This window comes from Trachurus trachurus, assembly GCF_905171665.1.
Source record: "Trachurus trachurus genome assembly, chromosome: 24".
Lineage (NCBI taxonomy): Eukaryota > Metazoa > Chordata > Actinopteri > Carangiformes > Carangidae > Trachurus > Trachurus trachurus.
The window spans coordinates 23,860,380-23,875,699 of record NC_139910.1 but is presented as its reverse complement, the minus strand read 5'-3'; the positions used below and the strand labels follow the sequence as shown (position 1 = coordinate 23,875,699).

At 42.5% G+C, this 15,320-nt stretch overlaps 1 protein-coding gene across 1 annotated transcript in view; it reads left to right on the top strand.

The window, feature by feature from the left end:
* The window catches only part of atad2b (ATPase family AAA domain containing 2B), a 78,776-nt gene that overhangs the window by 49,635 nt on the left and 13,821 nt on the right, over positions 1-15,320 (top strand). The window contains exons 25-26 of the mRNA XM_084000794.1: positions 3,076-3,855; positions 5,351-5,496. Of these exons, the coding sequence (XP_083856920.1) occupies positions 3,076-3,855; positions 5,351-5,496 (926 nt within the window). The remainder of the gene's footprint in view (positions 1-3,075; positions 3,856-5,350; positions 5,497-15,320) is intronic.

Sequence of the window (15,320 nt, the reverse complement as noted above, 5' to 3'; positions counted from 1 at the left end):
GGTGGTGGGGGGTCTTCTTGGCAAGTGGGAGGTTTCACATAGTCTCTTTAAACCTCCAGCTCTGGCGGTGGCTGGCTCTACAGGGAACACTGCCCAGTCCCTCTCCTACCTTTAAGTGTCTAAATACCAGTCTGTGTAGATGTATGTGGAGAACACTAATCTTTCGTTGTTGCCTTGTACACACTGAGAGTGTAACTAACTTACGTAAGGTATCCATTAGTAGTCCTTGACGACGGGCGCAGTCAGAGCAGTACTTGGACACTTGGATTATTATAGAATGAGAGTGCAGTGAACATTTCAAACAGCACTTGATGCTAGTGTGAGTTTAAATAACCAGGGAAAGATGGAGAATTTAATTCTTACTGACAGGAGAAACATAATGAGAGGTAAGGGCAGCAACAGACTAGAGGAGGTCTGGGCAAAAATTATGGTACTTGAGAAAGTACTCAATCGAAATGTCCTTGAAAGTGTGTGTGATAAGATATAGTACACACAAATGTAGCCACTTTGTTGTTTTTTTTATACAGTAATTGTACAGCATTAGCCGGCACCAAGTGTACTTCATACCCCTCTGGGTTTGTCTGATGCTGGTTGTGATTGACTGTAAATGTGTGGCTGGTCATTAGGACAATCTCTAGAGAACACTTCCTGGAGAGGAGGGTCCTGAGCCCATTGCCAAGCATCAGTTGACTAATAATCTCCTTTTTTTTCATGTTTTTTTCTTTGAGACAAAATACAACTTTCAGTTCCTTTTTATTGGGGAATATGGTGCTAGATACAATTTTTTTTTACAATTACGCCTGTCACCCCTTGCTGGGGTATAGGCCATTGACAAGGGACCTCCAGAGCACTCGGTCACTGGCTTTCTTTTCAATCTGCGACCAGTTGTATCCCATCTTCTTGGTGTCAGCCTGGAGATCTCTCCGCCAGGTATTTTTGGGCCGGCCTCTATTTCTCCTCCCTTGTGGGTTCCAAGTTAGAGCCTGTCTAGTGATGTTAGATGCTGGTTTCCGAAGTGTGTGTCCTATCCAGTTCCATCTTCTTCGTCCTATTTCGTCCATAGCTGGTGCCTGGTTCGTCCTTGCCCACATATCTTGGTTCGTAATCTTGTCTGGCCAGTAGATCTTCAGAATTTTTCTTAAGCAGCTGTTAATGAAGGTTTGCACTTTACTGATTGTGGTTTTCAACATTCTCCAGGTCTCGGCTCCATAGAACAAGACAGATTTTACGTTGGAGTTGAAGATTCTTATTTTAGTTACTTCTTTTATCTCTCTGGAGCGCCAGATGTTTTTGAGTTTTTTTTTTTTTTTTTTTTTGGTGCTAGATAACACAATGGTAATTTTTTTTAAGAAAATGAAAAAAACAAACACTGTGTGCAGCATAATCTCTTTTGAATAACTTCAGGGTCCTGGTCATTTAGTCCTTTGAGAACCAAGCTGGCATATGCTATTGATTCTGCATAAGATCCCACTTTGGCAGATTTTGATCATTCCAATGGCCCTTGACAGAATTACAATAGCTTGGACTTTATGGATTTTAATAAGTCCACTGTGATCTAGTGACTCTATCCATGGTTGAGCTGATTTGCACACACAGGGATGTGCGTGTACACACATACACAGAGAGAGAGAGAGAGAGAGAGAGAGAGACAGAGTATCTCTTAAGTTATCTCTTTCTTCTCTGGTTTATGAAGGAATGACTAATTTTATCCTGGTGTTACTGAGAATTATGTGGTGTTAGAGCTGCCTGAGGCGACTCAACAGATGAAATCAAGTTGTGAAGGCCTTTCCTATGGGTCTAGGATGTGTGTCCCACTGACAGGCCATGATAAGACCACTCATTGTCAGATTCAAATGCCCATGTTCCGAGGAGACCGACTTGTGGTGCTCCCTCAGTGTTTCTCCTTCACATTCTTTCTGTGACTGCGGTTCTCTCTGACTCTGTTGCTCTGGTCTTTATCTCAAGCCATTGTCACATAAAAAAAAAACTAAAGGCAATGTCAAGAGAATGGAGTCCAGACATTGTCCGAAGTTGCCCTTTCACACGCAGCAGCACACAACTGGAAGTTGTTCATGTGAGATCTCTCCCACTGGAAATAACCCATTTAGCGTAGGCCGGGCCGGCGCCTGGGTTTAGTGTGCAGGGGAAACGATAAGGACGTCATGAACACGCCCACCTTCCTGCTATGAATTCTCTGGACAAGCACCAGCTCTATTCACACATCGGCTCAGTCAGACATCACACAGACTGTACAATAGGGACTTGAGTAAATTCATTTTAATGTCGATTTCATCTGATTCAGAAATTTGCATCATTGCATAGTACTGCTTGTCTGGATAATGTCCAGGAAAGTTCTGAATTGCAGTGTGAAAGCAGTTTGAGTGTCTGCTCTGGGCAACCAGTAAATGAAGGCAACTGCCTGGAAGTTTCACTACATTTAGTATTCTTGCTCGCTGTGACACTTTTACTGCGCTCTCAGAGAGCGGCCTTTGGTTTTCCACTTTCTCTTAAAACCATGAGCACCATCTATTGTCATTAGTGTCCAACATCCATGATATAAAAGGACTGCTGTCTCTCTCTGCCTTCCTCTCTCTCTCTTACTCTCTCTCTCTCTCTCTCTCTCTCTCTCTCTCTCTCTCTCTCTCTCTCTCTCTCTCGTGCTTTCTTTGTCATCTTTGTCTACCACTACTTGTTACTCTTAGATGATGGCCCAATGCCTAGATCTATGAAGGAGGGAATGTGTTTTTTTTTTTTTATTATTATTCTACAGTATCTTTTCTAAGACGGAGGAGTTTGAAAATATTTAATCTGCAATTAAGAACTAATGATTTTGGATTGCTTTCAGTTGTTTCCTGAGAGGTATATTTGGACAGATATGAACACATCCAGCTATGCACTCAATGGGTGTCGGGGGGATTATATTCCCCCTGTTAAAAGAGACTTATGAAGATCTAGGGGTGGCTTCAATGCTGTTAATGGGAGCCCTTTTGTTTTATTTTGCCTTTTTCAGATGTTGTTAACGTTTTTTGTTTGCTTGAACAACATTTTCTCACCCTCTTTTTCTTTCAATCATAGATCACATAAAGCGAAAGATCCGTCGGCGGCCCTCCTGGGGGCGGGGCATCATCCGTAAGAGGAAGAACTACAAAAAAGGAACAGAGGAGGAGGAAGACGAGCATGACGTGGAAGTGGCAGGGCCCAGCGACTCGTGTTTGACGCAGGACGAGGAATCATCTTGCGATACCACAGGTTCCCAGCCCAATGGCCACCACCCTCACGCCCCCTCCACCGAGGAGGAGAGCTCCAACGAGCCTCCCGTCGTGGCTCCTGCTGAGCCTCCTGTTGTCGCTCCTTCTGAGCCTCCTGTCGTCGCTCCTGCTGAGCCTCCAGATGCCAGCGAGGCCAGAGAAGAACCAGCACCTAAAGAAGACGAGGAGTCCGCAGCCAAACGGGGAGAGTCAGAGAACACAGAGGAACACAATGAGCTACATCGCCTCGGTGGCGGTTCCCATCCCAAGGCGGACGAGGACAGCCAGGCCAAGCAGGCCGACTTCCAGCCTTTGATTGAAATGTCGGAGTCCTCAGATGCCGAGGCCCAGACCAAGCACACAGAGGGTCTAGTAGTATCAGAAGTGGAATGTGTGAATGGGAACGAGTCAATGGACAGCCTGGACTCACAGAGCCTCGGTGCAAGCTGCGAGGCTGAGAAAAGGACTCCTCCGAGCACGGCCGAAGGCTCTGACAAGCCAGAACAAGAAGAGCACAAAGAGGAACACGAGAGCCACCCAACTCAGGAGCACCCTCCCCAGGATGGGAGGATAGATGATAGTGCTGAGGAAGATCTAGACAAAGAAGGTATGAAGCTAGACTGGGCAAATAGTTACACAGAACATATGCCTTTTTCTCTCTCTTTTACCATATTTATTATGTTTTTTTTTAAAGATGTTTTTGCTCCCTTCATTATACATACTGTAGTTGCTATGCAATTATGCAAGTTGAGAAAATCTTTTAATTGTCACACAGCTAGCCAAAGTTTTGCCCAATACTTATTTATGAGGATAAATTAGTTTTTCGATTATCATCCATCTGGTCTGATTTACACTTGGTTTAGAAAACGGATAGTGAAAAGATATAGGTAGAAAATAGGGACGAGGGTATGAATAATGCAACATAAGTTATACAGAACATAAAAATGCTATCCCCTGGCTTAGCAGATGATATATTTCAATACGGAAACTCCAGGGGTTAGGAAGTTATGTGTACCTTTGTAGAAACAGCTCAGCCACCGATATGTTTCCTTTAGTGTTTTTGTCTATAAAAGATTCACAGAGTTGGCCGGCTTTCCCTCTGTCTTTGACACCACTATATATTCTCTCTTTCTTTGCCACAGGCCAGGATGCTCTTTTTGCTGGTAGTGTTTTGAGTCAGTGATCAGCCAATAAAGCCCCTTTTCTAATGGTCCAAACAAACCTGCAAACTTCATGCTTTTTTTCTAGCGATGGAAAAGGGTTTAATCGGCATACACCGCTTCTATTTATTTATTGGCTCCAGCTCAGTGACACTGTAACACAACAGTTGCCCTGCACACACAAGGATGACGGAGTGAGCACAGTTTCAAAACAAGTTATGCATTACAACTTGTAACTCACTCTTTCTCCATTGCTCTCCCATGGCATGTGAAGACACCCCTCCTTGCAGTTGCAGTTGTGTCCTCAGCCATGACAGAAAGGCAGACTTGACTGCTAGTGGAACATGAGTCGAACGGGTTTACCAGCATTAAAAAAAAAACAAAAAAAACACTTATACTTGGTAATTCTGGTAGAAAAAGGGATCTATAGGTTACTTTTGTTTAATTAAGGGCCAGTGGTTGGGCTTGTGATGAACAGAGGCCAGCTGGAAGGCTGAGGTAATGGTGCTGCTAAAATATGGAGAAGGCATCAGAGGATGGCACGATCACACAACAGAACACAAACAGACAACTCAGCTACTCCGCCTCCACTCTCATTACAAGCCGAGCCAGACCTTGTATTTCCATCAAACTGTTTCTCGAACACTGTTATAAATGGACAGGAAAGAGGCCAGATGTGAAATATTGTTCTCTCAGTAGCTGGTCGTCGCTTCAAACCGATTTTCTTCCTCATACGCTGGTATTGCATTCATCTTGCAGCCGTGGCAGTTGGGAATTTATTTGCTTTTAAACTATCCAGGTTGTGCTTACTTGTTGTTGATGAGAAAAAAACAAAAGTGTTATTTGGAACTCCTGTTTTTGATTGCTATCACACTGCTTTAATCGGCTACATCCCTCACTGTTGAACTTCCTTCCGTCAATCATGCATTTCTATCTACACAGGGGGGTCCAAAGGGAAATGCAAGAGCAGCCCATCAGAGCAGTCGAAGGGATCTGTCGAAAGAACGGAGGAAGAGGAAGAGCCAGAGCCAGAGCTAGAGCCAGTCCCTCCTCATCCTCCAGTAGTGGTTGACCACCAGCAACTTTCGGTAAGTTTTTAAAAATCTTTATTTTGTCCATCAACGGCGTAACAGCACGTTGACTTCTCGCTCTGATCAGCACTGTGGATTTTGGTCATGCTTCGCTGTGTTTTACATAGAGCATGGAAACTTAGGAAAGCACAGGTGTTAACAGTAAAATTAATGATGGCTGAATTCCAGTTGGCTGCCTCAGTGTCGGGGTGTTGTGCACGCTGGCTCGCTGTCAAACTGTCATGACTTTGCGGGAAGCTTGAATACAACAGAGCCATTGTAACACCTGTGCTTTTCCTAAAAGTGTCTAGCGAATGGAGCGCGCGGGGTAAGCAGGGCCGGAGCGAATCAATGAATTGCATGCAGCTGCACAATCGAGTTAACCCATTTGAAATAGTAGAAGAAATAGAAGATCAGTATGTGGCGGTCAGTGCTGATATTGTGGCGGGCTGCCACAAATGCATCCATCTGTGAGAAATGCTGCAACCTAAACCCTGTGGCAGGAGTCGAGCAGGCTTGTTGCTCAAAGTGCATCTGAAAATTGTGAGTCTTTAAAGGGATAGTTCAACATTTTGGCAAATTGGCCCATTGCCATAAGCGTGGTGAATGTGCAGGTCAGAACTTGTCCACAAAAGCGTTTTGGAGTTGTTGGATTGTGTTTGATGAGTTTGATGAGGGAAACCAAGAAATCCCATTAGCCTCTGTAGCGTAGCTCTGAGCAGCTCACGGCTCTGCACTGCCGTTCTAAAAATAGCTTGCACCGACAAATAAAGGTAACGAACCTACTGCTATGACTACAGGTATTATGGCAATGGGCCAATTTGCCAAAATGTTGAACTATCCCTTTAAGTACACAGTGTGATTGACGGCAATATATATTCAAATTCTCTATCAAATGGCGTTAGCTGTAGACCTGCAGTCTTTCAACCTGATTGTTGCACATCTGTCCTCTGTCTTGTTAGTTGTCAGTTTATTGCATTATTGCAGCATTTGTTGACACGTTTATTAAAAACACACCTACAAATCTGCAACAAAGCATGAAGACACAGGCCTCAGGGGAGCCCATTCATTGTTCCTCAACCGATTTGTTAAGAAAAGCCCCGTAGCCACTCCAAAAACAATGTCGTACCTCTTACAATCCACTGAGATTTTACCTCCTTCAAACCCCCGGTACGTGACCCATCACTGTCTTTCTTGATTCTGCACAGTTATCATTTTAATTCAGACCATGAAGGATGTAACAGCTGGGGTGATTTGGTATTACCCACCGACTGTGAATTGGAGATTTTACAGCTAGTGTCATCTGTATCAAAGCGATGATGTGGTAACAAGAAGAGAAACGTGGCCACACAAAATGTCCATGTTTTTTTTTTTTTCAGAATTTGAACTGATCCTTTCAAGAAACATTGCAGCACATTCAATTAATTAATTGATTAAACAAACTGATTAAGAACAATTAATTAAGGTAGGTAGAAAATATGTTGGGAGGCAAATTCACCTTTGATGTCTTTCATATAAAAATTGTGAGGAAATCAAGAAAGGGTAGAAATTATCTAGCAAAAGTAAAGACTAAGAAATTAAAGTTAAACTCTGAAATACAGACCTATTGTTTCTGCAGCAGATCGAGCTGTGTTGAGCTGTCACATTTTGCAACTGACTAATTAGTCTATGATTATGGAAAAGCAGAGCTATGATCTAAAAATGTTACCAATATGCTTTTGTTTGTGTCTTATTTAAATTCACTCTGTGCTTGTAAAACGTTGTTGACAGTGTGGGCGAAGCGCTTTCTGACAGATTCCTCCTCCTTTCTGTGAAAGAAAGAACTTTCGGTCATTTCTATCTTCTCAATTAGATGAGGTCATGTTTCTTTGTGCTTCATGTTGGTTGTTTTCAAAGGTCTTTTGTGCACAGACGTTTAATAGGTTCCGGTGTAAAAATGGCACAGATGATACTGAGTTACTGGTTACATTTGAAGGCCAAGCACTCATGTTATCTTTAGTGAGCCAGCAGACAGAGCTGGACCCGCTTTCACATTTCCTTGCTAGCGTATACCATCCCGTGCATTGGCTTTTGAGATGTATGGCTCTCATCCCAGAAGCCTTCTGCACTTGGCATTAATCCATCCCTTTGTCCTCCCAAGCTTTCTATAGCTTCCTACATATAAAAGGTTGCAGAGAGCTCCGGTCTGGATAATTAAAAGTCTAACATTATTTGACACAGGCTGTGGAAGCCAGCAGATTCATTGAAAGGTTTTTTTTTGTTGGATTTAAGGTATAGAGGATGGGCAAACTCAATCATGGGTGACCAGACTTAAGCTCCCTCTGGATCCATAGGTCTGTCTGGGGCTGACGCTGTCACACTGCCCTTCTCAGACGGCTAACTCTTAACTTCTGAGGCTTATCCTGCTGTTGCGTGCTACCCTATGGTTTTACCCCTTATTCTCTTTCTCTCTCTCTCTCTTTCCACATTTCATCTCTCAACTATCAACGCTTTGTATCCCCGAGATCCAAACATGGAGTGGGCCAATTACAGTGGCAGGCCGTCCTCACATCCCTCAATCAACAGGTGTTGTTCCTGCGACATTTGAAGGAAATAGGGTCATGACTCAAACATGAGCTTCTCTCTGCCCCACTAGATCTGCCAACTTGTCCCAGGATGTGTTCAAGCAACAGAGAGTATGTGAAGCAGCTCCGCGCTACTTTGCACAGTCACGCTAGGGTCCCACCTAATACCCCAAGTGTAAATTGGAGCCTCGGCTCAGTGGGCTCCCCTGACAGCCCTTCTCACTGATCGCGTGGGTAGGTGGTGGTGGTGGTGGGGGTGGGAGCTTGGTTTTAGGGCACTCTATGCAGTGTAATTGGTGTAAAAAGAAGTGTTCTTCTGACATGCGCTTACTCCTTTCCTTCATTCAGCATAGCGACATGCTATCAAGCCATTATCTAGTGGCTTTTACTCGTGTCCCATGGGGATGATGAGGACGGTGAGGTGCGTATCTCGTCTTGGTGAACCTGACTCCCATCTTTCAAATTGATTGACAGTCTTTTTTCGCCGGCCTGATCTTAGCGCTTCAACCGGCTGCCCCTATGAAGAGCCACACACGGCACTAATCTGGAGGTTTATATGTTAGTAGGGGGAATAAGGGAGATATCTTAAAGAAACAGATCGTGAAAAGAGGGGACTGTGAATAATTGCTTTTTCATCCCCGGCTTACGGAACAAATTGAATTTCCGGTGTGCAGGATGAGAGTCACCATTTAAGCAGATATTTGCTGGCAGAGCTGGGACTGGCAAGCTGCCTGATGTGTATTAGGACCCACAGTGAGTGGTGTACTGTTCCTTCCCTTTTCCTTCAGTCATATTCATTGATTGTAGAGGGCTCATTATTTCTGACTTTTAACTTGATGGAAGAGGCTCTGAAATCTCCCTGGAATTAAATACCGTCAGAGTGTTATGAGTTTGTTCACAGACCCTACACTCAAAGCCTGTAGGACAGAGATGGTATTATTTCAGTATTCACACCCCGCCTTTCAGAGCCATGGCACAGTTATTTGCTCTGATTCACTTAGTAAAATCAAGTTCTGTTATTGCCAGTTTCAGTGAAATGATGCTTGATGCCGTCTGGATCAAAATGAATTCCTCGGCATGAATAAATGGGTCCTGAGGCTTGTTTCTCTCCCTGCTCCAAAATGTTTCTTATTCTCAGCTGTTTTCTTTCATCAATAATCAGACACTTGTCCACAGATGGACGGAAACAAGTGCAACTGACGATGGTGAATGAGAACTCAGTTAAGACGGAATCCAATCTGGCCCGAGCGATTTCTCCTCCGTCTTAGCAAGAACACACAGAATATCGTCCGTTTTTTCTTTAGCAGCTGCCTAGAAAGAGCTAGTGTTTCTAGTCGCTGGCACAGTATGGAGTCTTTTGGCTTGGTGCTCAGCTATTACAGCATGTCAGGATTTCCTGGTTGAGAGACGCCTGTAAACAGAAAACGGCCTCATTTCAGTTTGTCATCTTCCTTCATTTTTAGAACTAATAACAGCCGGGGCCCCTCTGGCGAAGTAGCTATGCCACATGTCTGTTCAAAAGAGAACAGCTTAATAGCAGTGCTGGACCAGCCTTTGATTGTCAATAAAATAGCATTTGAAGTGCTCCTTTTATTTTCATTCATTCCCACTGATGGCCTTGACAGTGCCGTTATTTGCATGTACTTTCACTCGCATGGCTGTGCCTCTTGGCCACGTATGTAAAGACCAGTTGTGTCAATAGTTCACGCAATGTGCTTATATTTGTGTGAACAATTTTCTCTCCTATTTTCCACATGTTCTGTAGTAGTAGTAGTTTTTTTTTTTTTTCCGCCAAGCCTTCAAGCTGTCATTATGCCCTTTTGCTGTGCCCACACTCAGCCCTGGGCTTATATAAACAATAGAATTAGTTAGCGTGGGATTTGTACTTATGATATGAATACTGTACATGAGCAGGATGTTATACATCATGCTTGGCTTTTCATTTGTCAAGTTTTAGTAGTTGCCATCAGTATTGGTCTACCAGTGGAGGCAAAAACACAATAGCATTTGGGTTGATGGAAGTGTGCATGCTAATGTGTTTTTTAATGAATACACAAGGAAAAAATAGTACCTAAAAATGTAGGAAATATCAGCTAACAAACATTGCTCTCAGCTAATGCTTGTGATACATTTGCCTTTAATTACTAATTAAAACGGTGTGTGCTGATAATGACTTTAAAAGGTGGATCATCTTAATGAATTACAAGCCTCACCACCTGACTCAGAATCCTTTGATGACAGGAAGCGACTGCAGAGCTTTAAACAGCGGCAGCCGCAGCGTATTCGGTCGTATCCAGTTTTCCAGACAGTTTCTGTCTAATTTGAAAACATTCTCATCATGCATAACAAACAGGCTGAAATGCTTCGGGCTTGGTCAGCACACCCCTCCCTCCGCAACAACACACCAGTTACACCACACATGTAAAGGACATCGCATTGATTAACCTTTATTTCCCTTAAGGCTTACCATTAGCTTGACCGTAGCAGGCCAATAGCTAATCCTAAACTTTCCTGCTTTGCCTTCAGTGATTGTATTTTTCATCTCTGTATCAGGCTACGGCGCAGGGCTGTGGGTTTATTTGTGTGAGGTTCAGCCAAATATATTTTCTCTTTTATTTCCTGCTGACATTGGGTCTCTGTTGTCTTGAATATATAAAATATTAAAAATTATTTCCCGTCACCTGCTTACCTGCTTTCTACACTTCCCACCTTTTTGAATGGAGTCTTTATTCTCTGAAACTTTCCTCCTCTCAAATAAGAGCGGAAGTGTTAAGGTTGCGTCGTCATCTTTACATGTCTCATTATTCTTACCTTGACCGCACATTTAAGTACACTCTGAGGGTTTTTCACACATAATTTACTGGCACCTTCACATTTCGCCCACTGAATATTGAAAAATCTAACCACAGGCTTAATCTAACAAGTGAAAGAATCGCTAGTTGAAATATTTTCATAAGAATAGTGTCAAATAATCAGAGGTGAGGGACTATAATTACCAGTAGGACACTGTGGCACAATATGGCTGCAGTACATTTTATTCTAAAATATTTGGAGACGGTTTGGTCCAGGCTATAGCTGCAAAAAAACCCGTTGTTGACAGTTACATAACGTTAGGATGGCAGAGGTGGGTTACATGTGGTCCAAGGTTCAAGAATGTTTATTATCTCCGCGGGGCAATTTGTTTCACAGCAGTAGTGAATAAACATAAAAACAAACATGTATAACAAGACAACACACACATCCAATCACAACAGGTCATGACATAATTACATTCATACGCTGATATGGATTTATAACACAAGAGATAATGAGATAGAGTAGCTTGGTGGATATGCTGTTACGTTAACTTATGATAAATATTAGAAATAGAAGACATTCTTCTAAAAGCAATCAGGTTAATGTGAATAAAGAAAGCCAAAAGCTTAAAATATTCATCTTAATATCATTACATTGATTTTAACCTTATTCCTCAGCTCTGAGCCAAGGGTCTTCTGTCTCCACAGAGAACTTGGGTCTGAAACTAATTGGAGCCAGTAAAAACCCAGTGAGGTATGCTGGTGGTGATACTGGGCTGTACAAATAACTGGACCGGCCCGATGGAAAATCCTCAGGCTTCACCTGAGGCCGGTGCTTAAGTATTTGGTTGGAATGAATCTCAGAAGGTTGCCACAGTGTGGAAACCTTCCCCACTGGGTGATAAACACGTGACATCATGGATGTCGGTGATTACGCCTGACATTTCATAAGAAAAACCTACTGGCTTAGTATCTGTAGATTGGAGGTTGCCTCCAGATGTTTGCATCTGGAGTTTGTAGATTGCCCCATTAATGTTATCAGGTTATTTTCCTCTTTTGGTTGTGGGTTTAAATCTGCCAAATCTTGCCAATTTGATTTTTTTTCCTTTACACCAAATCCTCTACCATTACCTTGTCAGTCAACTCTGTTCTTATCAGGCAATAAGCATGTGCTGCTCTCTGATGCAACTGAACTGGAGCAGTACTGATATAGTGTAACTAGTGTGATGTGTCTATGCGGTCTAACAGTCCATGCAGACATGGTTTACTGTGGTGACTCAGGATGGTTGACTGACTGTATTTTCTATCTTAAGGCAGGCCTGGTTAATTCCTGGGTTAGGATGAGAGTCTGCCTCTATCTCTTTGTGATCTAGAGATCACATCTACAAGAGGGACCAACTAAAAAAAGATCTTCACTCTGATCTGAGCTCTCAGTTTGGGTTTGTTGCGGAGAAATTACCTCTGGCTATGAGGCTGTGGAAGCGACGTGGACCTAATGCAGCACATCCCTGCCAGGGAGCTAACACACGTTAACAGCTGTCTGCAGTTATCAGTCCAATATCAGCAGAAACAGCACAGATCAATTAGTGAGCAGACTTTCAGTTTCTGTCCTGTCTGAACTCAGTGATCATTTAAGTGGATGCCTGTACTAAGCTGGAGCATCTGTCCATGTATCCCATGTAGGTTTAAAGAAACAGAGATGAACGAAGTTCTAGTTGTTTCACATTTATTGAATCCAAGCAAAAAAAATGAAGCAAAATCAAAGGGAATCTGAAGAGGCTGAATCATGGCCTCGCCCTCGTTTAATTTATACCCTGTCCAGGAAACTGGCCCTGAATCACTCGACTCTCCACTGATTAAACAAAACTCCCCAACAGATTTTTGTTCCGGAGTTAACAAAGCAACTGATTTATTTATTAGTTGTTTATCAATATAACTTACTTTTCTTTTATCTATTTGGTCTGATTAGGACTTGGCCTTGTTGCAAGTGTACTGTTAATGGAAAACGTGTAATTCTCATAATGTGACCATGAGTCACTGATTACACCTAGACACATCTAGGCATGACTCGCTATTAATACTGAAAATGTGCCGAGGTGCTGCTTAGTCTTTGTGTTAAAAAAACAAACAAAAAAACACATTTGGCCACGTACTCAAATCACAAGGAAACAAAAATGCAAATTTAAACAATGTTGCTAGATTATTAAATGTATGAAACCACACAGTTTAATATAGATCCTACACACACGGGCTCATCACATGATGATCCATGGCTTTTTATTTCCTCCTCAATACTGAAATAAAGACAAGTCATAGCTACAGTATGAAATGACGGCACGTGTTCCAGTGATCTTAATGTTACAAGTAAAGCCCACCAGAGCATATTCAAGCCCATGAGGGTTTTCACATGCCCAGCCCATCGAGGCGGCCATTTCATTTTAATGTACCGAGACCATTCTAATATGATTTGTCATGATCGTCCCTGACCCTTGCCACACTATCAATATTACATTACCTGTGTGACCAAGTGTGCCCTCTAAGCCACATTATATGTCACTGTGATTGGATATTATGTGGTATTTTCTGGATATTATTCATAATTTATGATTTTGCTAGCGTTAGGAAAAAAAAAAAGACATCCAAGTTAAAACAGGAAGAAGCTTGTGAATTGATCTCAGAGGCAGATATTGAGAGCTTAATGGTATCCCTGGTGACAGTGGCCGTTGGGCTTCAAATCTTTGTTTTTTTTCTCCCTCACTGCCTGGTAACTCTTTTCTTTCCCAGAGTACTGAGGAAGGCTCTTCATATACGCTCACTTACACACACGCACACACTCATACACGCTCCGTGCAGCTAGTGAAGCATCCCTCGGTGATCAAGAGGATCCTCCACTATATCACGGTTGCCTCCAGTCTGCATATAAGATTGTTTACAGGATGTTGATAGCACAAAATGATGTTAAATTTAACAGACCACATCAAATTGCTGCTCATTTAATTAGTGCAAAACAAAATCATTATATTAAAATCAAGATTCTGTAATTACTTATAGACGATGGAACCATACTTAACATTTTAAAGCTGTAATGGTGTGCAGGTGTGCTAACAGGTCAACCAGCTCAGGTTGCAAACTGTGTTAAATGTTGCAGGTGACACTTCATTCATTAAACTTAATATGTGGTCTGTAGCACACACAGTCTAGTGCTGCTGTGCCCCCCTGCCTTTTAGAATTAATGAAGACACAGTGTCAAAAGTTGAAATGTTGGTGTCAGAGAAGCAGCTTGGCAAGTTTGAAAAAGGTAAACTTGAACCAAGTGGTGATTTTAATGACTCCCAGTGATCTTAACCCAATCTGAAAGGCATGCGAAATATATCAACAAGCCCACGGGGTCGGTGGCGTGACTAGAACCAGCATGTCATCTTCATCATGTCATTCAACGGTTTTCAGGCCAAGGACCCCCAAACGGATGCAGACATGGAGCAAGGACCCCTACTATATTGTATAACATGTTTTTATATTAAACTGGGCCTAGTGCCATGTACAGTATAGACATACCTTGTTATTGCTCATGTTATACTAAGCTATTCAAATAATACACAGGTTCATATTCAGGTTTTTTAAAAACGTGTACAGGTGCAGTGCGTAGGGTAGCCTTACCACTGCTGAAAAACATACCTTGTTAACTGATAGCAGTGCTGATATCTGTCAACTGCAATCATGCACACAAGCTGTTCAAATTGACGTTTCTTTTTTCTTTTTTTAAACATGAATGCGGAAACTAAAAGATATAAAACATTGTCTACGCAACTAAAAATTCCACGACCCCCCCGCAGCACCTCCACCTCTCATAGGGGCCACTATCATGGACCCCCTGTTGAAGATCTCTGGCATAAAGAACAGAGCTAGAACACTGTGGCGAAGTGTCTGTTTGATTCTACTCATATTTCTCTTTATGGCCATTTAGTTTGTGGTGTTGTTTTGCATTAGCATGGTAATTCTTATTTAGGCAGTTGCAATTTAAGTAGTATCATTGTCTGATCCTAATTGTGCACCTACTTTCAGATGTCATATTAAATCCAGTATCAATTAGTTTTACAATAAATCTCGAAAGAGAACACACCAAAAAAAATCTCCTTTTATGATCAAATCCTCTCAGGATGAATTTAAGCACTAATTTAACTCCCTACTCCTTTTGTGGTCTTAAGAAATATGGCTATAGATAAAGATGTGAGTAAAGAAAAGGGTTGTGAGTAAAGATGGGGAGGGGTTGATGGAGCAGGGAGTTTAGAGGGGGTTAGGTTAAATGGTCCATGTCAGTAGCAGTCTTTAACGCATGAGATTACTGCCCTTTTGTGTGCAGTGAGCTCACTCAATCACCGAGCCCGTGTAAGACACACTCACACCATTTACCCCACACCGTCGCAGACATCCTGATCAAGCCGACAAAAGGCTGCGAAGTACACGGCCGCAATCAGGTGGCTAA